The sequence below is a fragment of the Acanthaster planci genome, linkage group LG10 (assembly GCF_054643075.1).
Source record: "Acanthaster planci isolate LZ-2023a linkage group LG10, COTS_SCS, whole genome shotgun sequence".
Taxonomy (NCBI): Eukaryota; Metazoa; Echinodermata; class Asteroidea; order Valvatida; family Acanthasteridae; genus Acanthaster; species Acanthaster planci.
The window spans coordinates 9,245,166-9,272,474 of record NC_141786.1 but is presented as its reverse complement, the minus strand read 5'-3'; the positions used below and the strand labels follow the sequence as shown (position 1 = coordinate 9,272,474).

At 42.7% G+C, this 27,309-nt stretch overlaps 3 protein-coding genes across 7 annotated transcripts; 2 read left to right on the top strand and 1 right to left on the bottom strand.

Moving 5' to 3' along the window:
* Nucleotides 1-275: 275 nt before the first annotated feature.
* Nucleotides 276-7,336, bottom strand: LOC110984981 (uncharacterized). Its single transcript, XM_022245654.2, has 4 exons — nucleotides 5,226-7,336; nucleotides 4,524-4,700; nucleotides 2,390-2,599; nucleotides 276-1,325 (listed from the first exon to the last, which is right to left on the bottom strand). Exons 1-4 carry the CDS (start codon nucleotides 7,334-7,336, stop codon nucleotides 767-769), a joined length of 3,057 nt encoding a protein of 1,018 aa, XP_022101346.2. The 3' UTR covers nucleotides 276-766.
* Nucleotides 7,337-7,486: 150 nt separating this feature from the next.
* LOC110984983 (uncharacterized) lies at nucleotides 7,487-12,087 on the top strand. 4 transcript variants are annotated; one of them, XM_087142298.1, is made up of 4 exons: nucleotides 7,489-7,621; nucleotides 8,864-8,954; nucleotides 10,051-10,159; nucleotides 10,590-12,087. In XM_087142298.1, exons 1-4 carry the CDS (start codon nucleotides 7,599-7,601, stop codon nucleotides 11,327-11,329), a joined length of 963 nt encoding a protein of 320 aa, XP_086998424.1. In that variant the 5' UTR covers nucleotides 7,489-7,598; the 3' UTR covers nucleotides 11,330-12,087. The 4 variants fall into 4 exon arrangements, with proteins under 4 accessions (XP_086998427.1, XP_086998425.1, XP_086998424.1 ...); XM_022245656.2 differs by having other exon boundaries at nucleotides 10,587-12,087; XM_087142301.1 differs by lacking the exon at nucleotides 8,864-8,954 and having other exon boundaries at nucleotides 7,487-7,621.
* Nucleotides 12,088-15,602: 3,515 nt separating this feature from the next.
* On the top strand, nucleotides 15,603-26,775 carry LOC110984982 (acid-sensing ion channel 1C-like). Of its 2 annotated transcripts, none has more exons than XM_022245655.2 (8): nucleotides 15,603-16,252; nucleotides 19,119-19,671; nucleotides 22,604-22,702; nucleotides 23,061-23,214; nucleotides 23,534-23,590; nucleotides 24,886-25,039; nucleotides 25,251-25,342; nucleotides 25,821-26,775. In XM_022245655.2, exons 1-8 carry the CDS (start codon nucleotides 16,017-16,019, stop codon nucleotides 25,925-25,927), a joined length of 1,452 nt encoding a protein of 483 aa, XP_022101347.2. In that variant the 5' UTR covers nucleotides 15,603-16,016; the 3' UTR covers nucleotides 25,928-26,775. The 2 variants fall into 2 exon arrangements, with proteins under 2 accessions (XP_022101347.2, XP_086998423.1); XM_087142297.1 differs by having other exon boundaries at nucleotides 15,603-16,314.
* The last annotated feature ends 534 nt before the right edge of the window (nucleotides 26,776-27,309 follow it).

The window sequence follows — 27,309 nt, the reverse complement described above, 5'->3', positions numbered from 1 at the left end:
AGTTTTAGAAATGAATGTCTCGCATGACTCAAAGGAACCTGGATATGCATCAGTGTTGTTAGCAACAACGGTACAAACACGGACGTTTCCGTTAAATAGGTCCTAATGTATTAATTTTATGTCTCATGAGTGCCGAAAGAGGTCTGATAAGGCGGCATTCTTGGTGTCTTTTTTAAAAATGTAGATCCAAAAATACGCACCTTTTCCAACACGCGGTGAATAAAATAAATAGCAGTTGCGTATAAAAAGGGGGGTACCTTGGAGACTTTTGTTGATTTTCTTTTCTTGGTGCGAGCACCAACATTTAAAAGCAGTAGAAACCCCCTGATGGATGGGGAAAGGGGGATATTTCTGTTCGGGTGAAAGAATTGGTCATTGTTTGTTTAAATATAAAAATCCATTTTGCCCCTTGGGACCCAGGACATGGGTATGCCAATGAATAACGGTAATATAGACGAATGGAGCTCAGCCGCTGTTGATGCAAATACTGGATTTGAATAAAAAAAATCATCGTTATTCCTAATTCCCGCGATCCAGATGACCAAAAACAAATTCAAGCCAACCAAAAAAAGTTTATCCAGCATGCTAAAAACTACTCTACCCGTACACTCAGGAGCCTATCCCAGGGGAAAAAAGAAAAGTATTGGTTTTGAGTAGAAATAAAACTGGAATTTCGAGTATCCTGGTGACACAACTTTGTTTTAACTGTTCTCGCTGCGTTTATTTACACTTTCAGATCGCCAGTCTATATCATTTTGGATTTTTTTTACTCCACGACATTTCTTCCGTTCTCCTGCCTATTTGCAATTGCGGTGGGAGAGATATGTTTGTATTTTGCCACGTGTCTTTCTCCCGGGTCAAGCGCAACGAAGCACCCTTTCCCTGCATGAGCCAACCCTGTGTAGATGTAGTCCGTAAGGAATTTGCGAACGACCACAGCGCCCTCACGATCGGGAGTGAGCTCCAGAACCAGGACTAGGCCGAGGGCGGACACGACGAGAACGCCCTCAGGCATAGCCGCCACGGCCAGCTGTGTAGTCCCGGCGGGCGAGTCTATCTCAGAGACGAGGCTTCCCGTCGTGGTGTACCGCAGGATCCTGTACGGTTTGCTGTGAGTGGCCACAAGGATGTTGTGGTTACCGTCGGAGCAGACATTTTGTATTCCAACCCCCAGCGAGCCGTCGGGTAGCTTAATCGTAACGAGGCTCTCGCCCATCACCCCGTAGACAAACAAGGCTTGCAACTTGGTGTCGCCGATGACAACGCAATCCTTGTCAAGAGCAGTGATACTGGTCGGTTCGCTATTCTTTTCAGAGCACGTCCACCTGCAGTGTCGAGAACAAGTTAAATAAACACTATTTTACCAATACGAGGCACGTGTATTGTTTTTGATTTGGACAGAGTTGGAACCAGTCCTAACTTAGCGTAGGCAATATCCACCTACAAAGAAAACGTTCAGTGGAGGTTTGCACGCTTAAAGACACCTAAAACATTCCTTCAAGGTTTCGATAAAATATGTATGAAATTGTCCAGGGTCGACTCCATCCCTTTTCCAACGATACGCTGCGAGCTATAATGCAAATTTTCCGCCCCGTCTCTTCCACCAAGGGTACACCAGAAAGTGTTGCTGGTTGTTACTTTCCATGGCTTATTAAAAATGTACGCAGGCGGTAAAATCTTTCCCTGTATGGTGGGGGTTCTGTACGCTCTTGAATCTGAAAAGAAAGAAATGGACGACCGACCCCCAATGGCCTTGAATCTCGGTAATGTTTTATTAAGAGAGGTTCTATGGAATTTGTCTAATATCTTTGTTGATCACTGGTCGTTGGTTTGTTGCGAATCCCGAACGTGTATTATGCACTTAGCACCACTGTGTTTTACCACTAGTCGTGAACTCCGGAAATTAGCTTCTATAATTAGACGGAGTCCCTTTGTTGGTTCAAGTGCGAAAAAAAAAAAATAAATAAATAAATAAATAAAAGGTTAAGCCCCTAGATACAAGGCTTGGCTCAAATGATTTTATAAACTTGAGGCAATGCATGCTGGGATACTTTTGTCGCTTCTGAGTTTTACCAAGTATCACCGTTTTGCCAGGTCCGTTTGGAATCCTTCCTTCGCTCCCTCTCTACGAGATCAGGTGAATAGGCAAAGCCAGATTGTCACGTTGTATTACCTTGCTTGCTGGGATCATATGAAAGAACACGAAACTAAATTTGACAGCAGAGTATTACAGTTACCCTTTTATAAAAATGCAGTAAAGAGGATCGGCAAAAGCCCGTCATGCGGAAAAAGGAAAGCATCTACCTTTTCAATGGTTAATTTATCACAACAGATATTTATATGCGACTGTTTTCCGTCCGATGCCATTTTTGAGGGAGACCATCCTTACCTATGCCACTCTTCTCCTTTCCTGTTGCAGATGATTACACAGCTTGAGTTGGGAACCAGCAAAACGAGTTTTCCAGATGTGCTGACAGCTATCTGCAACGTCCGGCGTAGACTGACTTTGATGGGTAACTTGCCGGACATGCAACAGCCGTCTGGGATCGGTAGTTGGTGTATGCAGCCATTCTTTCCGTCTGCCACGTAAACTATCTGCCTGGAATTTCACAACAAGTAGCTTGGAGGTTCATTTTGTTTTAATTCAGTTTAATTTTTTTAAAATTGTTATTCTTTTACATTACCGTCCTGGGTTTTTGAACCCACATACAAAAGAGAGCTTAGTATGGTGGCCCTGGAGGGACATGGCCAATTGTCAATGTTAACGTCATTTTTTGCGACCAAGTTCACGACTCGTTCTCCAGTCGAGAATATTGCCTTAAATATTTGCAACGGAAGAGCAAGTCGCGAATTTTGGTCAAAAATATTGACGGCAATATTCGCGACTGGCGATATCCCTCGAGGGTCACCATAGTTAAACCGTCCCAGTTGGTCGACAGCCTGTTGCGAGGCCAGTAAAAAAAGATGACTCGGATTAAGCCCTAGCTAGTTGTATGCAATTTTTTTGTTCCACACAACACTGGTGAGGAAAACCTGGCTTGATTAAAATGTCATGATCGTGGCTCTGGAGTATTTTTTCCAAAGGGAATTGAAGTCCAACATTTCAATAGGGGAAGCTTCCACAAGGCGTAAGGACTAGTTTCCCTCAAGACTGGCAATAAACCCCATATACCCACGACATAATGCATTGTATTTCCCCAGCCAGTTTTGTGATACAAAACACGCTGAGTGTGCGCCGTTTCACGCAGTACGTGCCAAGCACATGCCAAACTCCATTGCGACTTTTAACGACTGCTTGCGAGAGGAACATACCATAGCTATTGCTGGAGGGGTATTTTAGAAAATCAATTAAAATTCTTCAACAGAAGTCAACGGAGAATACTGACTTAAAAGATACCTATGAGTGGGAATACATTGAGATTGGTACGCCTTAAACGTTAGTTAATGACAATGCCCTTGAATATGGCCCAGACATTTGTTGCCTCCGTTCCTCTGGGCCTCAGACCGGCCAAGCACATAATTCATTTTATTATGTAAAGCCACAACAAGACAATGTGTAGGCGTCGCACGTTTACTGAGAACTTGCTGTGCGTCACGTTATTCAAGTCAGTTCAGTGTGACAAATCTACCTGACAATGTTCCACGCCTATGATTTTTTTGGGCTGCCTCTTTGATGTGAATGACCACCGAGTCGCTGAGTTTAATACTCGTCTGCGAAATCTTTTTCAGTTCAAGTGCTTTTCCTATCTCTGACTGGTCTCTTGACTGTCTTCCAATTTTACCTTCTCTCCACTTCATGATCACTGGAGACTATCATTGATATGACCCACGATAAACCAAACAGCACGAGTCAAATAATGCCAGGCCTATTTGCAAGCCTAGAGGACTGTTTGCTGTTTTTGTTGTTGTTCTTGTTCTTCTTGTTTGTTGTTGTTGTTTGCTGTAATGGCGCTTCCAGCAACTCAGGCTATTTGCGCCAATAACTGTACGTTTATTCACACACTTTATTAATCAGCATCACATTACGGAGTTAGGAAGAAGGTTCAGTTTTAGACGCAGGAGGAAACCGGAGTACACGGAGAAAACCTGCGCGGAGCGAGTATGGACTGGAAACCAAATGCATTTAAAGTCTTGGCCCAGCCGGGACTCAAACCCGGGCCTCATTGGTGCAAGGCGAGGAAATAACCACTAAGCTAGCCCACTAGCCCGCTACCCCCCCCCCTTTAAGAGATTGTTACGAGTTACCTGTTTTTCAGCATCATCATGAGGATCAAAAAGATAAACAAATGAATGAAACTCTTCTTGTTATGCAGCTACAGGGCTTTTGTGTGGTAACAGAATTTACCGTTTCAGGAAAGCCTGGACAACCCTCTGGGAGTAAATACTCGCACATCATCCCAGAAAAGAGAAAGGTTTCTTTTGTACTGATTGATGTAGAGCAAAACGAAGCAATCTCATACGTCCAAACATTCAATCAATGAAAGGTCTTTTCAAAGCTGTGCAAGAAAACGGATCAGACACACCTGTCCTTGTCCGCAGCCAACGAAGAAGGAGACTTGTATCCTCCTGGAGGCTCCTGCAATGTCAAACCGTCTTGAACAGGAACCACGACGGGATTACCTGACTTTATCGGGAACCCACATATGTTGATGCTGACGTTGTGAGGTTTAGGAGTACGAGGGGTGAAGGTGATACTGTAGCTGGAGGCAGTAGTTTCACCGAAAAGAATGAAAGAAAAACAAAGACGACGCTCGTGAATTATGGTCATTCAGGTTTGATGAATTCGGAGTAAATGTTCAACTGAACCAAGTTCAACCCACCCAGCTTTAAATTGTAGACCGTCCCAAGGATACCCCCAATTTTGCATTAACGATGCTGGTCACTTGACTACCTGTGTAACAGATGTCAAGAAGGGAAAACTTGTTCACTTTCTTTAACAATGACCACAAAATGAATACATAGTAAGGAAGGGTGAATAGATTTCCTTCTCTTTTTCCCTTATTTTGGCAACATTACACATTAAAATGGATTATAAGTTTTTTTCCCGACATTTAGCTCGACCAATCACATTGTTACCTCCGGTAAATTAAGGCACGGGTCACAGGTTCAGCTACAGGTCTTCACAAACTTCCCACTCTGTCTTTTCTTTATTTGGAGTTTTGGAAATTGGTAAGCGAAGGAGACATGCTAAATTGTACAGGGAAAGTCATATGCACTCTACATACCTGCCATCAGAGTTGTCTCGGATGTTACAGGGTGGATCTGCTTCGGACGAACATGAAGCTCTAACTTCGGCAGTGATTTTATAGCCACCAACTTTTAAGCGTCGGCCCAGGTAATCCCGTGTCCAGACAATCACTGTGTACGGTACATCTACTGTAGCTGCGAATTCGTGGCATCGCCGTCTAGGGCACGAAGGGACTACCTCGGTGGAGTTAGGATGTAAAGGGCTGACGTTGATGAGGATGGGGCTCATAACGATGGGTTTACTGTCAACGAGGATTTTCATCACCAGTTTGCCAGCAACTAGTGGAGTGTAGGCTACTCGAAAGGCTCCCTTGTCGGCAGTCTCTGAGATCTGAGCTTCTGTTGTCGTTGGCACAGGGAGAATGCTTGGCAACGCATCTTTTGGCTTGGTGGTCACCATCACCGCACTGGGGCGTTTTCCAGTCTGACCTTCCCCTGTGAGATCTGGCATTGTGCACTGTACGCTGATTTGTCTAAGTTGCAGTGGAAAATTCTGCGGACTGCGAAGCTTGAAAATGACGGCGTGCTCGCATCTGACGAAGGCGTCCGTCCATGTGACGTCACTCACCATGACTTGGGTGTCGTCAGTTGTGGACGGGAAAGGGTTACCGGAGGCTCCCGAGGGCGCATCTACCACGTTGATCTTGAACGGGCTACCAGTGATTTGCAAACCAGATATGCTGATGCTGAGCTCATGCTTTCCCGCTGTCTGCGGCTGGAACTCAAACTCGTAGAAGTCGCCGCAGAGTTTCCCCACGTTACACTCAGTGGTGCCGCCATCTGGGGACCGAATGTACGCAAACAAACGCTCACTTAGGGTCTCCACCGGCAAACTTGATACAGTATCTTCGAAGATGTGAACTTTTTGTACGGCCCCGACTCTCATCGACGGCCCAAGTCCACCAGGAAACTCGACTCTGAGCTCTGGGGTCAGTTTTGCGCTGTCTGGGGATGTGCTAAACTGTCCCAGGTCCGGTATGAGTCTTTCAATCTCAGATAAGACACAGTCGTGATTTGTTGTGAAGGAGAGAAAGACCTCATCAGCCTGCTGGAAAGGCAGGGACTTGTCAATATCAAGAGCTATGAGTTCGTGGAGCCGCGTGATGATCTGTCCTCTGGTCTTGAGGAGATCAACTGCGTTGCCTATTTCGCAGGCTGTCTTGGCGAACTGGCAAGCTGAGTCGAACTGTGACACCATAGACTCAGCTCGATCGATTTGAAGCCTCAGCTGGTTTGTTTTGTCGGTGCACAGTTTCCTCAAGTCGGAAATAACTTCTTCTTGTCGGGTTTGGAGCAGGTGTTGCAACCCTTCGAACACGGTAGAAACTCTAGACATCACTTCATCAAACCTGACGCTTGTTTGATTGATTTCAGTGCTAATGCTCCCGGAGATTTTCTCAGCCGTAGCTTTCTTACTTCCAGCCGCTTGGGCCAAACTCTGTAATTCTTCCTTCACCTCGGAGGATTTCTGGTCCAAATCGATGACTCGATGACCTTGGTGGGCTGTCGTCACGCACACCAAGCACATTGCCCGTTGACAGCCCTCCCTGTCACAGAACACGGACAAGGCATGCTTGTGCTGTTCACATTGAAGCTTGTGCCGCGAAAGTAAGATGTCAGGTTGCTCTTGCAGCCGCTCCATCGAGTATAAAACATGACCGTCGTACAGCTTCAATCTATCGTGGTGTTCCCTACAACTTGCACAAAGAAAAGCCAAGCAGTTTCCATCGGGGCAGAAGCCAACAGCTGGACTCTCATTTTTACACCACTGGCAGCGGAACACGTGGTGCGGGCGGTTGGCATCAACATTCAGCACCTCATCCAACTCCTTGAGTTTCGTCACGATGAAGTGATCAGGCAGCGACTGCACGCCACCATCCGGAACGGGAGTGTCCCGCCGACAGAGCGGGCATTTAAACGTCGGAGCACCCTGCACGAACCGGCCGAGGCAGTCCACGCAGAAGCCATGCAGGCAGGGCAGAAACTTGGCCACCCTTTTGCCATCATCGAACTTCTCAAAGCACACGGGACAGGAAAGCAACTCTGCCAACTTCTCCCGGGTGAATCCAAACGACGCAGGCTGTGCCATGTCTATACGTACCGCACACTGGCCAAGAATTCAAGTGAACGAAGTCAGATTGACCTACCGGTACGAATCTACTGGGAAAACAATGCACACCGTCACCATCCGCGGAACGGTACGATTCAACTGGGAAAACAACGCACACCGTCACCATCCGCGGAAGTCAGCGCTATTTAAGGGGGCCTGTGTTTTCATACAGGACGTTGGAAACGACCCTGCGTGCAATTATGCTGGAGATTAGAACTACTGTACCCGACAGACTCTTTCAATGAAATTTACATCTTTCTGCAGGTAAGAAACAACCAAATAAATAAACTGTTAAAAAATAGACAACAATAACATGACCTCAGATGGAATGGCTGGGCCATCAACAATACACCATCGCTGCGCAAGTTCGAATCCATTTAACACCATATACAAATAAATATATAAATAAAATATACACATTGTTTGGGGATCATCTATTTTCTTAACTGTACGCTGCCCAACTGTGCATTTCGGAGAAGGAAGTAACAGGCCCTGTTACTGAAAACGAAACATGATGTTGGCAAAACAGGAAGTGTTCAAGGAGCCTGCTCGACAAATAATCTGCACTGAAAAGTATTGCGTGATCCAATGAAAGTTATAAAACACATGACAGTGGTCAGACTGAAATCACAAGTAATTTGGCAGAGATATATCAGTAAAGATGGCGTTCCCTGCGAAAACGAAATCTGAGCTAACCTTCTTTTCAGCTATCCCCGTACTCGGTAATGATGCATAGGAGAATGACATTCGTATTTGCGCGAGTCCGCGCGCTGAGAAACAGCGAGAAAAATCTTGCAAACACAAATTTGAGTCTTTCTATTTCTACGCCCTGAGACATTAGCGCTGTGTGTCCTCCAAGGGACTCTAACGTTTTGCGTCACTTCGTGAAAAAAAAAGCAAATTGCAAGCGTTTCTAAGGGGTGTCTGTCCCTAACATCATTGGATTTCACGCTTGAAAGAGGGAGTACGCCAGAATTGTTGAGAAAGATGTTTTAAAGCAAATGCGAAATCACCACAATATAAGTTGCTATCAAGCCTGCCTTGGCGTGAAAATAGTGACGGCCTGCAGTGTGCTTTGATCATGCCCATGCTATGATGCTGGTCATGTCACTGTGCCCGGTCAAAATCATCAAAATCATCAATCAGCGAGAGACCAAGTTTATGGATCACGGAGAAAATTGTGCCTCATGTTACTCTTGTCAACGACGAACACAGGGCTACATAGCATAAGCTGAGAGCAGTTGTGTAAATTTGTGCCGTGGGGGATGGAAGGCTGGGAGGGGTGGTGGTATGGAAATTTGAAAGGGGGGTACACAATGTGACTCCATATTGAGGTCGATGTTCACGGTAATAATTTTATCTGTAATATGTATTCAGAATGCCATATGTTTAGCTTTTTTGAGGCTGTCCCTTTCTAAGAGATATTGAATGTGTTTCAACAAAACAAAAATCTTCACCTGTTTTAATTCTACAACCTACTTAATTGTTTTGCTTACCACAAAACAGGGGAAGGGGTGATCCAATGCCCACCAACTCAAAACGTGGTTGTGGGGGATATATACTCCCCATCCCAAGGGATCTATGCCCCTGGCTGAAGGTAAAACCAATCAGAAACGTTGCTTGAGAACTAGCTACCCAGCCCAATACAGTTTTTGGCGGTGGAAACATGTATTTTAGCCCAGCTCGGTTTTTCTTGTAATATTCAGGAATATACTTCAAAATCAGTCTTGACTCGAGGCTAGCACACGTCCAGTAGGTTTGAGGTAGCTTTCTTTAATTTGCATTTTGTTAAATAAAAAAAGGTTAACTTTTCTGGGAGACTGAATGAATGCATGAAAGAGCATAAACACGGTGATTTGCAAAAATTCAAGACAATAATGATTGAATTTTGTTGGTATTTGGTGGTATCGCTTGGCCCGCGTTCCGTTGTCTCACTGAAAGACTGCATAACTCCTTAAAAGTGTTCCATAACATCAGAATAGAGCTTTGAGCTCATTTGATATTTTGCATGACATTTTATATATATTTTTTGATAGAGGGTTACACATTAAAAAGAAACAACAGGTTGTTATGCTTAATTCGGTTCAGTTCAGTTTTTGTTCAGGTTAATGTATTTTGTATCTTACCCCAGGTTTATACATTTTGTAAGCGTGGTCCTGAACTATTGCAAATGACAGCAGAGAAAAACACATAACTTTTCCAAGCAATTGTTCAAAAACAACAGACAGTGTTGTGCGGAACTGGAAAGTAGGTATTATATTCTATACGAGTCTGTAACAAAAGAGGAAAAATATATTATACAGTTCCTACACATATCAATCAAATATATTGCTTCCTGACGTTTCGAACTTGGCAAGTTCCCAGTCTTCAGAGGCTGAGAGGTGAATATTCTTAAACATTTTTAAGTACTATTTCCAAATTTTACAAACGTACTGAATATTACTTGACCTTTTACGTCGTTCGTGACAGGATCCATACACGTGTATACATGACGTACGCAAAAATCTACGCAGTGCTTCCGCGTAACAACATCCCGGAAAACTATAATGACCTCGTATTGAATCAACACTGTGTACTGGGCTGAGTGAAAAAAACGATGATACACAGAAATGCAGGGATTTCCCAGGATCCATTCATCTGTTTCCTCATTGCCCAATGGTCAATTAGCGGAATGTTGTTGCTCTGCCTTTCAGATGTACCTTGGCACGCTGAGTTTCAGAAGGAGCGAGACAAAGAGGACAGTAACTATGGCAGATATGAGACACTGGAATGCGATTTTCAATTCCCCAAACCAGTCCCGAGGTAAGGTTGCATCGTGAATTCTCGACATGTCAATCACAGACAGTGATAATGAACACTACAAATATTCAGGTTATTTCATAGGGTGTTGTAAAATGGACAAAAACAGCAATTTATAGGTTCTTTGTCTGGTAGAAACTGACATCTGATTTTAAATAACCTTAGAAAACCGACACCCAAAAAGGATGCTGTGTGGTGAATTTTATCTGTCCCTCAGTGCGTTCGGTGATGTATTTTGTGCTTTGAAATTGTTTATCACTTGAAACGGAGCATATGTCTGGCTTGAAGTACGACCTTGCCTTCCCATCGGCAGAAGTGTCGCCACAAATGCTGGTATCAACGCCGGGCTCACACTGCTTTTATTTAGTGTATACAAATATATATATATAAAGGTGCAACCAGTTTAATGGCAGTACCTCGTGATTCCTAGCAGGTTTGGAGCTGGCTGAGGGAAGCAAGATAGTTCTGAAGAACCCAGAAACTGGGTTGAAAGTCAAGATCGAAATGCCCAAGGAAGGACTTTTCAAACGCTTGACGAGGTCTTCTACCAGACGAAGCACAACGAGGACAGAGGGGCAGGGGGTGCAAGACCGACCTCCTCCAGTGCCCCCGCGAGGTTGGCGGACAAACGAGAAGCCCCGTGAGGACGAATACCAGGACTTGATATTTGACAAAGGGAGCGGAGGTCGAGTGGAAAGCAATCACGCCCGTCGATTGGGGCCTATAGAGACCCCCGGGACCCCGACAGAAGACATTGGCCTGTACGATTCGCCGACCTACCAGAGGGGACCAGTGTCCGCAGAGGAGGCTAAGTTCCCTGAATTCAGAAACAGGCCCTTGTGTGAAGACCGTGCTTTGAATCTGCAGTGCGCAGGTCCCAACCATCTTGTTCATAGGGCTGACGAGACTTACATGCCCCCAGTTTCTCCGCAGAACGACTCTGAGCTTAACACAGACATTGACGACGAAGTTTATGAGGTGCCCGAAGAAGCCGACTGTGACTCACAGCGTGAGAACAGCTTCGGAGAAAACATGGAAAAGGCGTACAGACAGCTGCGTCAAGACTACATAAATATGAGAGTTGAAGCGGGCTGCCCCAGGGACAAACAGACAGGCGCTCCCGTCAACAACGACATTAGTCCAGTCCCGACACCTGACTACTGGATCAGTTGAAGGGCAAAATGGCGCAAAACAGGAGACACGGAGACACAACAGGAGTGGGGACAATTATAGTTTTCACTCCGTAACAAGACTCAGTTATTTCATGTAATCTATATGAAAGCAAGTGCTGTGTAACGGGAAAGAATCTACACGACGTGGATCTTGTTTAAGTCGTTAACGTAGGTAATTTTTTTTATGGACCACTTAGTCCAGTGGATATTTACTAAGCAGCAGGAGGTTGATAATTGTCCTGTCTACAGTTATATTAATGTAGCTCACTAACTTCTGGCCAGCTGACCTGCTGCTTAATAGGTGGATCAATAATTTGTTCCAAGCAGCTCAATAAATAGGGTCATGCGCAGCATAAGATTCTATCAGTACTTTGGTTCTGTGCACCACTGTTTGCATCACAATTAAGAAAAGTGTGTCTTTTTTGGTTCTTTTCTCATTAATCGTACACCTCCCATTCAATGACAAGGTCACCGCTGCACATTGAAGTGGAAAAGAAGTCCTGACATCCAACCGGACGAGAACCAGTTTCGGCGGTCTAACACCCGTGAAAATGGTTAAGAGGGTTGGACACATTGAAAATTGTCATTTAACTAGTAGAAAAACCTCGTTTGCATAGTTTGGGCTACTGTACAAAGAAAGCGCAGCATTATACTCCGGAAGCAATTACGGTAAAAGCCAAAATAAAAACAGACCAAAATACCTAAACAATTGTAATTTAGAAGGAAATAAACTGAAAGCAATAACCTGCTTTAACGAAAGATTCTAATGTCTTATGTAACCTTTACTGACAAGAACTGTGTCAGGTCAACTTGACTGAATCAAGAGTCCATCGACTGCATGCAGCTCTTTGCAACTTTCAATGCACGTAAGAACGGGCAATGGAAACAAACGTGAATGAACAAGGGGACCTGGGAACGATAGTGCCCGAAGTGAAAGGTTGTGAATATATATATATTTTTTTTACCAATCACCCAGTGACTTTTCCTAAGTATTACTTGACGAGTACAAAGGCAAAATTTCTTCCGGTAAAAGGAATCATTCTTCCAAAAATTATCGAGCCTGATCGAGCCTGATCGGACGGCCCCATGTAAAATCCACATAGGCAGGCCGCACGAGGGTTCCAGAAGCTCACTGAGTGGCCTTTACTTTCAGGCTCTATTAATACATAGCTCACCCAGATCAGGACCCAACTGATTTCTTTTACCCTCGTGCGCTTTGAAGGAACCTAATGAAATTCCTCTTACACCAGAAATAGCTTCAATAATTTCAGTGGGTTTTTTAGTGAAAAAAAATGCAAAAGTGAGATCAAATGATGTGTCCCTATCAATTTAAAGATTTTGCCTCTATATGCCATCTGCGCGCGTGCGCTTCTAAATAAGAATTTGTTAGTGGAAAGGTCTATTTTTGTGTGGCACAAAAAGCGCACGCATGTGCTACACGGTCATAAGTGTACCAGACCAAAACACCTACTTGTCAAGTCATTGGACAAGCCGAGACACGCGGCCATGTAACACATGCACCGACTGATATAGCGCACGACTATGAAACGGCTTGTCATCAAGACTAATTGTAGTCTTGTGACGTTCAGCTCCAATTTAGGGTTCAGGTGTTACGGATATGTGATACGGGCTGCTATGTGTCTAAGGCGGGCCGATTGCACTCTTTTATTTTTTGCTATAAATACCCTACATAGGAGGTATCTGCGTTAGATCTTTGAGAGGAAAGAGACTCGCAACGCTCGCGTGTGTCGGAGTTACAAAAGTAAAATGTAATCAGAAAAGTCGGAACTGGATTTTTTGTTAGCTAGCGCTGAGGAGCCCCATGTCTGTAACATTTAGTGTTGTGTTTATAAATACCTTTTTCTCGAAGAATGACATAATGGAGGAATAATGGAGATTTGTGTATTAATTTTTCCAGTGGACTCATCTCTTTCTGCCTGTTAAGAGTTCAGTCCTACCCTTTGCTGAGGATTACCAGTACACAGGGTTAACTGATTAGTATGAGAATCGTGACAGTTTGTATCTGGTTGAGCTCACACGGCATATCCGTCCTTGAGGAAACGGAACAATATAAACGTCAAGGAAGCCAGGACGAGTTCCTGTTGTGCACAACTCATTTTGTTAATTCACATCAATTGAATATCAAAATAACAGAAAAAGATATAAGGATTCCAGAGAAGAAGCAATTTCTTTTAAAACACAACAAAATATCCATGTTACTAAAAATCGATCATTCTGTTTTATAAATATTTACGATAATAACTTTAAGGGATAGAAGGAACAACTCAAATAAGAAAGAAGAAAAGAGAAGAAAAGCAACAGAATAACGAACGATGACAGAACAAATAAGAAGAAAAATAAAAAAGAAGTAGCCAAAGATGACAATAATGATACATTTTCAACAGTATGTGGAAACGCATACAAATGACAAATAGGTTATTCAATTATCAGAAAAATCTGACACCAGCAATGCTTAAATGTACTCTTTGGAAGGTTATTAGAGGGTTTTGTTGGTAAAAGCTGAAACAAGAACACATCCAATTATTTTAAGCAGTTTACAATTTATAAGGAAATACACTTAAAAGAATGATCTGCGTTTATGAAAGATTCTAAAGCTTAATCTAATCGTTAATGACAAGAATCTAGAATCTAGAACCCATGGGCTGCGGGTAGTAAAATGGTTGTTATGTTGTACAATCTCATTTCCACGTAACCTCATGAAAAAATAACAAACCTACATGAACAACGATACCTAGGAACGATGCCGCCGTCTCCAGATCACTTTTCAAAATTCTACTCGAGTAACACAAATGTAACATTCTAGCATTAACATTTCTTGGAGTGGTTTCAGTTAGGAATCATTCTTCCAAAAATTATCGAACGTTATAGGACGACCCCATCGGACTCGGTGTTCTCGACATTCCGAGCAATAACGTGTAGAATCAATCGTTCCTGTACAAAGCATTAAGGGTAGAGTTTTATACCTACCTGGTTGTTGCAGTTTAATAATATGCCAAGACTTTTGGAGGACTGCTTCGAAAAATATCCTGTGTCTGTGAAAGCACTTCAAATTTAGAAAAACGATGTATAAGCCTCGCCAACTGCTTGTGTTGTGTCGCAACTGCGGTGTACGGGTGCTGTTCTGCTGGGCCACCGCCAGGTTCGTGTTAAGGACTATCACAGCAGCCCCGCATCACAGACAGGTTCCGTGCCGTCGTCCTACCTGATCGACGATTAAGTTGTAGTTACTTTCATAGGAAGTGAATCCACTCACTTTCAAGAGAAGAATCCAATACGTGTTTATCTCTATTTCTTCGACACATTGAAAATTGTAGACTCGACAAACAAACACGCACGCGGGCTGCTGTCTTTGTAGAAACTTCACATGTTCACATGTAATACAAAGTAACCCGCGATTCTGTCAGCCTATAAGATTCAGGTCTGAGTACTCCTATGCAGACCGCGTTATTCTCCTTGCCGTGTGAATAGTCTCCTGCCACTTTACGTGAACACGAGTGCTCACGTGTACGCGACGTAAGTACGCTCCTATCCACCTTCAACGTCCCGTTACTCCATTTCGGAACAAATCTCACGATTATTTTGACCAGCAGAGAGTAAGATTTTAAAATTATGCACCTTAGGGATTAATGTATAATACTGTGCATTTTCTATAGTCATCAAATCTCCTCATTTTAATGCATTTGGGCTGCAACGATGCCAGCTTACATGTACCGTCATGCATATTTAAAGCATACCTGCTGTACCTCTCTCCCAAGTACGCCCTCAACCCAACACCAACACAAAATATGACCTTGCATGTTTCCGAAATCGGTCCAGTTGGTTTTGGACACAAATTGCCTCTTATTTTCTCTCATGTTAATTTTTGCCGAAAGATAAATTCATTGTATATTAGTCTCTGGGTAGCCAATCTACCTCTCAAACCCCTAGATGTCGCAATATCTGAAGCCTTTTCCCTACCTCTTCAAGTGGTTACACTGTGGTTACATATTGTTGCAAGTGTATTACTCTGAAGCACAAAGAAGCTTGGTCGTTGCTCTCTGTCAGCAACAGCAAAAACTGCAGGTCGGTGTGGATTTCATTACACTTATTGTAGAGATGTTGGTAGTGTAGGATCTCTTTTAAGCCAAATGTTGAGTACAATCTAGTCACATGTAATATGTACTTAGGTAATATATACTTACTAATTAACATTTCATTTGGCCAGGCAGAGGTTCAATAATATTCCCTTGAGGGATTGAAAATGCTTACCATTTCTTCAGTTACCACGATACCTTACTCTTTACAGTCACGTCAGAGAGCCGCTGGAATACTCTTTACTTATTGACATATGCAAATACCAGGCCTTATTTCGGCGATCAATAAAGTGAAGAGTTTAACATACATGTATACCAGCAACAACGACAGACAAACATGGGTCAACTGTGCAAATGCAAAGTTTATGCTGGCACTTTCTTGACATAAGGAAGCCGCGGCCGATTTGGGAATTTTGAAGCTTTGACTTCGAGCTTACGGTGTGCATCGTGTGGTGATGAGACGTAGCCAGTAACGCCTATCTCTGGCAAGGACAGACTTTTTCCCGTCAAGCAGGCCTAGTCAAACCAACCCTCATTTTGTTGAGTTCACATCGTAAGCCTATATACACGTTACGTTGAAACACTGCTATTGCAATGAACCGTCCGTGCGACGGAACTGATCATAATTTCGACATGGAAACCGACGATCTTCGTGACGGTCGGGAAAGACGGCGTCCGTCGGTCACCAGGAGGAAAAGAGGCTTTAAAAGAAAGAAGTCGAAAGACACCTGCAAGAATATACTAGCGGCGAGAATTCAGCAGTTTGGGGATGACACGACTTTCCATGGTCTACGCTACGTCACCAACAGCACATATCATACTTTTCGCAGGTTGGTCAGAAGGATGTTTTCAATGGTTGTGCCTCACTGCACTCCTCAGGATTGCTCTACACGTAGGTCTTGAAGACTGTTCATCGTAGTATCGTTTAAATTGTTACTATTTTGTTTTCAAAAAAGAAATTGGAGAAAGTATCCACACTGTTTAACATGTGCATTATAAACGTGAGTGAAAAAAAATTAAATAAGCAGAATTGAATAGGGGGGATTGACAGTGCAGTGCGCCACCAGGAGGTTGTCATTGAGAGGCCTTTTCTTAGTGCATTATGGGATAGTCGACAAAGTCTCATTTGCTAACTGCGCTGTGCGCGAAAACTTTAATTTGTACCGAATGATTGGTTATCGTGGTTGATAATTCGAAATTGCTTATTGCGAGCGGGTGTTCAGAAGTCAGAATGGTGGTTTTGTGTGGCGCAGGGAAAGCCTTCATCAATCAAATATCCCCTAAATCGCAGCAGCGTCGACCGTAAACTTGAAATGTGGCATGTCTGCAGGAAAATCCTGGTGGCCCGCTGTATTGTGAATTGCCTGTACTGTTAAAAAACCAGCTTGTGATTTGAGACTCCCCATGCATGGTTTGATTCATTACTTCTTTTCAGGACTCCTGCATGGTCACTCTGTAAAAACTATTTTAATTTCTTGTGTCACTCTCGGCGAGTCATTTAAACATAGAATAAAATCGTTAATAACTTTAGGCCTTATTCTTACAAAAATCCCCCGAAGAAGGCAAAATAATTTCCAAATAGGGCATGAACGAAAATGAAAGAAGCCTCGAACCATTCTACAGTTTAAGTCAATGAATCAAAATTTGTTTCATATCGTCCTACACAGTATTTGATCCTGTCGCCAATCTTTGGATGTCCCCCCCCATCTCCACAGGATTTACGCTCTTGTCAGGGCATAGAGGGGGTGGCCTCTTCACAACTCGGCTGTAAAAGTAATAGTCTACTAGAGTTTATTAAGCCTTCCAAAATGTCCTTAGATAAGAACTGATATATCGTAGGCAGTTGCGGTACGACGAACTGTTGTGTCGAGCATTACCGTACACGTCTATTCGTGGGGCGCGAAAGCTACTGGGTTTACGTCAATTCGTGTTGCAACCGCCGACTTGTACGGGTCTCGTGACATTGATTTCAGGATTGTTTGTGTGATGGTGCACGCATGTGCGCTTTTTCTACCTGATGTCAGCAAAGCAGACCTCAAATTGCACGGAGTTAAAAACAAACACAGAAGCATGCAAGAACATTATTTTAGTATCGCTGTGCACCGTGGTAAGTGGCATCAGAAGACTTCGAAGGTGTTCACAAATACTCCATAAAGGTTCCACATCCCGTGTCTCCCGTGCCATAGGTTTGCGCTGTCAATGTGTCTCCAAGTCGTAATTTTCATCTGGTTTTAACCTCTCCACAAGTGAGCTCGCCACATGTTGTTCCCAGTCCCGCAGACGTGTTTTGATCTCTTAACCAAACACTGCACAACAGCTAACCCAAATTGCATGACTTTTCAAGCTGTGCGTAGGCATTCCTTTTACCGAGGGTTTCATTCACAGGATCATTCTGGCATTGCCACAGATGCGTCAGTGGAAATGCTTACTCCCATATGCTGGCTTGTTTTTGTACAAAATTATTATTCACTCCCCACCCCCCCTGGCTTGTGAAAGTGTGGCGGGTCATTGTCATCATTGATTTGACTGCCCTGGATCGCTACCAGAGTGCCTACCAGGAGATTTGTGGCTCTACAAACGGTGTGACCAATTTTTGAGGCCCTGGATACACCCTTTTGATCTCTGCCGCATCTAACTACGCTAGATGGACCGAGACTTGCAGCTTGGTGCTGCCGCAGGAGTGTGCTGAAGGAATCGTGTTGTGTCTATAGACAAGTTCGTCAATAAATCGCAATACGGGGTGTCCACATTAAATGTATTCCGAGTTAAAAATTACTCTAATAATTGATTAACGCTAATGGGTCATTAGGGAGACAATCCCATAAAAAAGTGCACAAATTTTTTCCAACTTTACTGTCCCATAATTCAATATTCCCTAATCTGATCTGAACCAAACTTTGAATGTCTTTATTTTAGGCCTAAACTATCATCGCTCAACATATGGACTGTAAAATTCGGCCTCCTTCTGGTAGTTTGAAAATAGGTAGACACTAAAATGTTACCACAAAATGTCTCCCAAATGACCTATTTGCAAATGTAGCAAAACTACCTTATATATGGAAAAGTCAAACATATCTCTAGAACTTGAAGAGCAGAATGCCCCCTTTGCAATGGTATACAGCTTGTGATGTTATTGACACAGATGGGTGAACAAACTAGACCGGTGTTAAGGGTACTGAAATCGGCACTGTGACAAGTTTGCATATGTGGTTAACAAGTGTGCGAAAATACCTTTGCTTTAAGAACGCATTCTTGAAAACAAGGAATGTATAAACATGTAAATCAATCTTATCTGCTTTGTTTTCGCTACTTACCTCATCAGTTTAATGTGGTAAGTCTTCCACATGGCAACCATTCCTGTAAATGCACATCTGACATCTTCGTAACATGTCCCTTTCTGCCCGTCTGAATGCGTACAGAATTACAATTTACTAGTGATTCAATTAGTCTATTTCTATGCTTGAGGCATTAAAGAATAATTGAATTTAAATTGGAGAGGTTAAGCCGATTGTGCGTGTGTTAAAAAGCAATTTATAATGCTACATTGGTCAAGCTACTATCTGCGCATGATATAAAAAGTTTAATTACAAAATCAACAACAAACACTTTGCGTCATTTTCGTCTGCATGTCATGTAACCGCGATTATCAGATGTAAGTTATATGTCTTTGTCCTTAACCTTGCGTTTGTTCCCCAGATTTGTGTGGCTGCTTGTTGTGACAGGTATGACTGCCTTGCTGATCTTTGACATAATCCGTGCCATCATGCTGATGTTCGAGTACCCAGAGATGAGTTCCATCTCTGTCCAGTACCCACCCAACATCACCTTCCCAGCTCTCACCCTCTGCAACATCAACATGCTTCGCAAAGACGCCCTGGACGCTTCCGAAGTGCAGCTGCTATCGGACATCTTCGCCAACCCGGCTACCCCGCCCGATACGGACGCGCTCGTCGACTCGAAGTTGTTCAACTCGTCCAGCAACGAAGAGCTGATGGGCAGGATGATCGACGCCTCTTACCGGATCGAGGATATGCTGGTCAAATGTCGGTGGGTATCCGAGACTTGTTCGTACCGGAACTTCACCCGGAGCATCACGGACCACGGGGTGTGCTACACATTCAACGATCCTCTGTCTGACCACGAGGCGCTAATTGTCAGACATCCGGGCAGCAGGCATGGGTTGTTCATGCGCTTGAATGTCCAGCAATATCTGTATACATACGGGGAAAGTACCGCGGCTGGATTGAAGGTACGGAACTTTTTCAATGGGAGCTTGAAAACCTAACCTACATTGATTAGTACTTTAAGAAAACTGATTTGGGTAAAACGTTACGCGGGTAATACTCACCCCCTCCCTCCCATCAAGCATTTTCAACATCGGTCACGCCCCACCTATTGAGATGTCCAGCAATACATCTGGTGTAATCCATATCCGGTTAAATAAGTAGAGATTCTCCATCTACAGTGTCATTCCTTGCTCTAAACCTTTCATGATTGTTCAGTTGACACAGTATTTATATGATACATGTAGATAATAAAGATAAGTAGCCTGTTTTCAGTGCCTTTCTCTCGGGTGCATGGTTTCTGAAGCACGACAAAATGTCAATAGTGCTGCAATCAGAAAAAAAAACTTGGAGCTCATAAAGAAAACGTAGTTTCTGTTTTCACTGGGGTTATTAAGACACATGCTACTGTATTCAGATTAGAGTTCTGAAGCGAAACCTCATTTTATATTTGCAGCCAGTTGATTTATTTTGCCAATACATACGGTGCATTCGTTTGTCCTACTCTGAATCGAAAATGATACTTTTTTATTCAGTCTCGTTTACACGTTTGACACAATCATTCTTGCCTTCTGACGGGGGAGTTGGAACCCTGGGGAAGGGAATATTTATTGCTATGTGTTCCAAGCAAATTTATGCGCAGGGATCCCATGGGGATTGGGGAATATAGCCCCCCCCAACACACAAATGTATAAATACCTTCTATCATGGACCTCATATTGTTCCTCATTTTGTTATGCACACGATTTTCAACTGCGGATCTTTCCTCAACCGCGGACCCTACTGTCCTCTATTGTTCACGGTCCTCAACTGAATGTAAAACAAAACTCTCACACAAACATTTTTTTAGGTGGGGTCGAGGGATTACCTATACAACCCCCCCCCCTCTTTTTCAAGTCACTGAAGTCTCCTCACACACAAACCTGTGAATCGGCCTGATATGCGCAGTTCATTTCCTGATTATTACCTGTACAGAAACAAACGTTAAAAGGGCCCATACTGTTGCACAGCGAATGGTATGAATCGAAATGGGTCACTGCGCACACGTTGTGCGCACGCATCACATTAAGGACGTGGTTTATAATGTCTCCCTACGAAAATGATGAAGTTAAGATTTCTCTCCCCAGGAGCCACACTACTTCCAACGACTTGCACATGAACGGGTAGTGCTTGAGTTGCCCGAATAAATACATGCCCGGGCATAATCGACGACAAAAATTAAGGGAAAAACACGTTAATTCTTCTGACGGTTTCATCTGTGAAAAATGGACATATTTTTCAAGTGGCATTTTGAAGGTTTTGCGTGACAAGAAACTAGCTATCATTCTTGAAAAGAAAAGAAAAAAAAATAAATAAAAACACTTAGGGGGATGGGGTTAAGGGGGTGAGTGTGAGCTCTTTTGATCGCAGAACGATGAATTGCGTCATAATTTCGAATGGCTGCCGCCGAGCATTGCGTGCGGGGTGGTCTGGCGGCAGTCCCTGCGTGCGCGGCCGCCCTCAACATAGTGGTCTGTGCGCGGTAGATTAGCATGTGCCGCGGGCTGATCGGGGGCGGATCCAGACTACCTTCTGTGATTTCCTCCGTGGTTATCACTTTTTCACGGTTAGCACTGAGCGTTCCCCCCCCCAAATAAATAGCATGTGTTACTCTGTGAGAACCTTTGACCGTTTTCTCTCAATTTCAGTTCGAAAGGGTACATTCAACAGAAACGTATATGGTTTGAGAGATCTTTTGGCAACTAGGAAGCTAGACATGTTCGTGACACATTTTTTTGAATTTCAGACTTCATGACATAATCTGATGTCCTGGATCCAAGCCTTATATTTTACCTTCATAATTTTTAATTTCTTATATTTCGAAAGGTGAAAAGTTATGGGTATTTTAATTATGTTGAAAGCAATATGCATTTCCATTGTTTTATTAGTTTTATATTTATTTATCATTGTTATTTATTTAGTCATTTTATTTAATTTGTTTTTTTTTGGGGGGGGGGACGACCTCACACATTTACCTGTAAGTTGAGTCATGGGTGAGTGGAAAAATTCCTGCTCTCAAAATGTTCCAAATAGTCTCACCGTTTGTTTATAGTTGTGATTGACAGAGGCAATGGTTCAGTTGAAACGTTTACCCCTATTCTTCTCTACAACCATATTTATAAATTCCGTAACTTACGTAATGAATTAAAAACACTTGAAGCACAAGCACAAGTATTAGATGTAGACCCAACCAAAGTAATGCACATCATGCACTGAGGAAGTGTGAAAAATGCTTAATATTCTGCGTCAACATTTTTAAACTTCGTTTTGATTTGACAATGACTTAATGTACAGATCACTTTTGAGACGAAGGTAATCACACTTGGTCGCAAAAAAATGATCAAAAATAATAAAATGTAACGCCGGGCAATCAAGAGATACATGTGTCAATTCGGAATCATTTACAAGTTTTCTGCATTGTAAACATATTTGTTGAAATTTTGAAAATAACACCATTTGAATACAGCACTGTACTTTAAATATGTCAGTGGGAAATCCCCAGTGAAAGCTCACGAAATGCGTAAGAATGCACCAGAGAGCCTCTAATATTCGGATTTTTTCCGGGCCCCGAACACCACGTCGCGGCTTCGTAATTTGTCAAAGGACAAAGACAGATATCTACTACTCTTTTGAAAAATAAACCCCTGTGACTATGCACATCTTTAGACTGCAGCACTGTACTCCACACTCACGATCACGATCGTGTGTCACGATCTCGCCTGGGATAGAGGCTGCAATGAAGTTTCAGAACCCCCCCCCACAAGAGGCCAAAAATCTCTGCCCACATGTCTTGTACAATGAACTCTTGGAAGAAATTCCAATCGAAATGCTACATTGACCAAACACGTTTTCCCCCAGGTGCTGCTACATGCTCAAGGCGAGTATCCTATGATCAAGGATTTTGCTTTCTCCCTTTCGCCGGGCTTCGAGACCTCGATAGTCGTGCGGCAGAAAGTCGTAAGTGGCATTGCTAACTATCGTGGGTATATCTTCCTGGACAGGCACTCTTTAAACTGAACACCACAGTCGGTAAACTGTTTTCAAGTGACAAAATTATATTCACGAAACCCAGACCTCTAGTTTGATTGAAGAAGATATCCTTGTAAGTCGTCTTTTTTTCTCCTGAATTGAACTGGTGTTTCGATGTGAGGTTATGATCTTTTCAATGAAAACAAAAAAGCGGGAACTAAATACCAGTATAAAAGGCGTATTTGGGGAAGTTAGTATGATTCTTAATCAGTTGTTTAATTGTGTCATTTCGTTAAGGTAACCAAAACAGGTCATGTAAGGAAAATGTTCTGTTCCTTCTCTAAAGATGATAAATCAAAAGGCGCCATACAAGTCAAACTGCACAGACGGCAACTGGGGGAGACACCGGTTCAAATATTCAGCGGCTTCCTGCAAGTACGCCTGCAAGATACTATATGTCACTCGGAAGTGTGGATGTCGAGACTACAGGTGGAGCATACGTAAGAATGCCGTCAAAACAAAACAAGATGGTGATGCTGATGATAAATATTAATACAAGACCGGTGATAATAGGACGAGAAGGGTGATGGTGATGATGGGGTTGTGGATGGGGATGATGGTGGTGGTGGTGATAGGAATGACGTCGACGACGACGACTATAATGAGAAGGGGGAGGAGAAGGGGTAAAGGAGGGGGTGGCGGATAGTGCTTCCCTGGAAAGAATGGAACATAAAAGTTCTTGCCCCCCTCCTCGAAATTCCTGTTAATCTACAGAAAAAAAAATCTGCTGACGTCCACCGGTTCTTTCTTTTTCTACAGGTGATATACCTATTTGCTCCTTGGAAAAGCAAGTGCATTGCATCTACCGCTATGAAGGTGAGATATTTTGGTTATAAAATGTGCTGAGCCTATGCCTCGTTTTTACAGTGCCTGTGTTCACTAATGATAAGAAAGAAGCACCCCCATTAAAAAAAGATTATCATGTCCTGCTATTTTAACTGTTTCATGTTAATCGATTTCGACCTTCCTACTTTTTGGTTTGTTGTGTATTTATGTTTAAGTTGGATTTAATTATATTTACAGAAGCGGACAAGACACACACTTTTAATCACAAGTTGTCCCCGAAAAGATTACATTTTTACAAGTTATTTCATTGCTAAATGGAAATTAATTTTTGCCATTTTTCCCCATTTCCCGCATACAGTCTACCTATACAGGGTTTTAAATACCTACCAAAGCATATGCCAGTATCTATTTGTTGAATGAAGGGCAGATTAGCATAATATCAAATACGACAGCGCCTCTTAATCCGAACACTCTACCGTATGGGGGCGCTATTGAACATTTCTGGTTGTATGGATGATAATGAGGCTGCATCTGAATCTGTTGCCTAGAGCTAGGCCTAGGTCTTCCCTCCATTGGAAATGTGCGGAGACGCGTGGACAATAGGACTAGCCCTAGCTCTGGAAGCCCGTTCCAGACACAGCCTAAGTCTTTTCTTTTTTGTTTTCTCTACTCAAAAAAGTTACGGACCACTTTTTTTCTTAACTTGTAATTTTTCTTCCAAGCAATGAGTGGGGTCTAGTTCTTTCTTTCTTCCTTTTTTTGTTTGTCTAGACGGTGTTCCCACTGGAACAAAACTGAAATAAAAAATGCACATTATCAGCAGTACAAAATCTCATAAAAAACGTAATGGTCTTTAATTATACTTATTTATTTAGTTTTTTAGTAAATATATATTCTCGGGAAGTTACAAATATTCATAGACAACTGGAACTTGTATGTTTTGGTTGCTGACAACTGCAGTAGAGAAATTTGTGTATTGTACACGGGTGAGCATTATACCAGCTTTTAGTGGCAGAGAAGAGAATTTGTTCCGCGTAAAGTAAGCGAAGAATCAAGTCGTCATCGTCATGTGTGACTTCGCATATTTCACCCGCTTAACTGCGCAGGCGGTATAGTTTGCATACCATATACACTGCGCTTTGATTGGTCACTTACAGGAAATTAAGTTTAAAGAATGAATTCATTGACACAAATTTGATTTTTCTTTTCTGAAATGGTTTTTTATTAACCAATAAACAGCAGAACGGCGTTTGGACTTCTGGTTATTTTGAACAGTTCAGCAGCATTACAGGATTTTTTTTCGTTTCCTCTTGGGCCCCATAAAGACGAGTTTGTTTTATCGCGAGAGAACCAGTGTCACTGTCCAATCGCCTGCAAAGCCATCACTTACGGCAGAGAGACGTCGCAAGCGTACTGGCCAGCTTCCTTTCTCAGTAAGGAGTTACAGGCAGAAATGAATGTAACCGAAGACTTCATAAGGTCAGTCTGTAGTGTGTTGGTGTTCGATCGTAATGGCAGATGACGAATATTTGTTAAAATAACTTGTCCTAGTCAGTGATCTGACTTTCGTGTCGTCCCTTACAGTTGGGGGTAATTTGTATGTTCTATGAATATTTACGGTTTAAATGAATCTGCTTAATCAAACCAAAAATTATGCATTAAAAAGTAAGCTTTATGTGTTTTGTTAAAGGGAAAATTATCTCGATGTGTATATCTACTATGACGAAATCATGTACACAAGAATCGAGCAAATAGGGGCATACACTGTGGATAATCTTCAGAGTAAGTGCGACTTTTCAAATTGTTATAGTCTAGACTGTTTTTGAGGGTTCTTTTGGGTGGGTAATTTATGAGCGTTTTCGAAACGAGTGGATTTGGCTTAGGCTTTAGTTTCGCTGGTTCCAAGCAGAGCTTGAACGTATGGTTTTAAACGCTGCTTCAAAATGGCTGGAACCAGCGAGACCAAAGCCTAAGCCGAATCCACTCGTTTCGAAAACGCCCTATAAGCATGTTTTCAGAGTGACTTGAATGGAGTTTACTTCCGCGCAAGAAATCACTGGGCACAATTAAAAATACACTTTAGGCAAAATCTGATAAAAAGATGTACCGTTATTGAAGGGGTTTTTAATAAAATATGAACAAAAACTACATTTGAAAGTTTAGTAAAATGATTTTTTTTCATGAAAATGTATATTGTCACTTAACTGTTTTCCTTACAGGCCTGACGTTCTCATCAATTTCCCTTTTTTGTTTCCCACAGGTGACATCGGAGGCTACCTTGGTCTGCTGTGTGGCATGAGCCTCATGACAGTGGTGGAGTTGCTGGATTTTATCCTGGTGGCCCTCTGCAGTAGGCTGAAACGTTAAAAATCACCATTACGTCGTGTGCGGCATTGTATTTTATTTGGTCTACTCGACATCCCCAAGGTTCTTTAACACACACAGTTCCTGAAGCTTGAGTTTATTAGTCCAAACAGGTCCGTTTTGACCGGAAACATTCATAGTCCAAAGCTCCATGAATGGAAATTTGACAAGAAACTGAAAAATCAGAAAGTGGGCTTTGATTTGACGTGCGTCTCAAACGCCTGAGAAACTGGTAAGTATTTTTTCTGATTTGTTTGAATTTCGGGTATCTATCACTGTTGGCTGGGGCAGTTTATTTTACTGGCCTGAAACCTATAGGGGTCTAGACCAGTAAATCAGTTGCCAGGAAAAATACAAGTTACTCAGGTGTTCAAGACAGAAAAAGCCCTTTGTAGCTTGTTATAGTTGAGCTCTGAAGACAAATGACACTGCATTTGATTTGGATCCTTCCATATTTATTTGAACAGATAAAATCAGAGAAAACGTCTTTTTTCCTTAGAGGTGCTCTTTAATTAAAATCAGGAACATGTTGTGGTTGACAAGTTCCCCATATTGTACCCAGGGTCGTAATGTAAATAGCACATGAACAAATCATAAATAGAAGATCTTCAAACAAGGTGAAACAGTCTCCCATTAAGTAGAATTTTTTTTCTCTCCTAATTCTGACAAAACAGTGAAATTTAAGGGTAAAATTGCTATTTGAACATTCCAAATCCATTCCACAATCATATGTATGAAGATAGTATGAAGATATGAATGATGTTAGTTATGGATGAGTTTTGACATATTTCTATGATATATCTTGTAGCATTGTATTCAGGCTTGTAAGTAATAAAACGCTTTAATTCTGACTTGCTGGCTTACTAACCAGTCTGTGGGAACAAGTCGACGTCTGTAAGATACGTCTGTAAGGGCGCGTCTATTTTCCACAAGTCTGAGGCAACAGCAGGACAAAGACTCGACGCTGCAGTGGCACGGCGCGACGGCTCGCCGGCATGACGCAAACTTTCGTTGCGACGGCACGACGCAACAGCACAACGTGCAAACAAGCGGCATGACGCAAAGCTCGATCGGACACGAAAGTGCCACACGACGGCAGGATAATACGATGCAACTGTGCGACAAGACGTCATCATACAGATACTGTATAAAAGTAACATAACATCGGGACAAGCGACGATTTTGTGTCACTGTAATAAAATAACAAATAGGGTGGCATTGAGAACAACTGCCAGTCCAACGATACTTAAGTCAAGATATGATGTGACATTTTTATAGGCGTAGTAGTAACTTTACACTGCAGGGCCTTGACCTTCAGGGTCAAGTCTTGGACGCAAGGATTGTGGGTCAAAGTCTTGGACTTGAGAATCAAAACCTCTGCCTCA

Excerpts from the sequence above, each read along its gene's own strand:
- LOC110984982 (XM_022245655.2), top strand. The coding sequence starts at position 16,017 with ATGAACCGTCCGTGCGACGGAACTGATCATAATTTCGACATGGAAACC. Across the intron at positions 16,253-19,118 it reads ACATATCATACTTTTCGCAG|ATTTGTGTGGCTGCTTGTTG; the intron begins GTTGGTCAGAAG and ends TTTGTTCCCCAG. Across the intron at positions 19,672-22,603 it reads GTACCGCGGCTGGATTGAAG|GTGCTGCTACATGCTCAAGG; the intron begins GTACGGAACTTT and ends GTTTTCCCCCAG.
- LOC110984983 (XM_022245656.2), top strand. The coding sequence starts at position 7,599 with ATGAAATTTACATCTTTCTGCAG. Across the intron at positions 7,622-8,863 it reads AAATTTACATCTTTCTGCAG|GGGAAGGGGTGATCCAATGC; the intron begins GTAAGAAACAAC and ends ACCACAAAACAG. Across the intron at positions 10,160-10,586 it reads TTCCCCAAACCAGTCCCGAG|CAGGTTTGGAGCTGGCTGAG; the intron begins GTAAGGTTGCAT and ends CGTGATTCCTAG.
- LOC110984981 (XM_022245654.2), bottom strand. The coding sequence starts at position 7,336 with ATGGCACAGCCTGCGTCGTTTGGATTCACCCGGGAGAAGTTGGCAGAG. Across the intron at positions 2,600-4,523 it reads TTGGCTGCGGACAAGGACAG|GCAGATAGTTTACGTGGCAG; the intron begins GTGTGTCTGATC and ends GTGAAATTCCAG. Across the intron at positions 1,326-2,389 it reads AAAGGAGAAGAGTGGCATAG|GTGGACGTGCTCTGAAAAGA; the intron begins GTAAGGATGGTC and ends TCGACACTGCAG.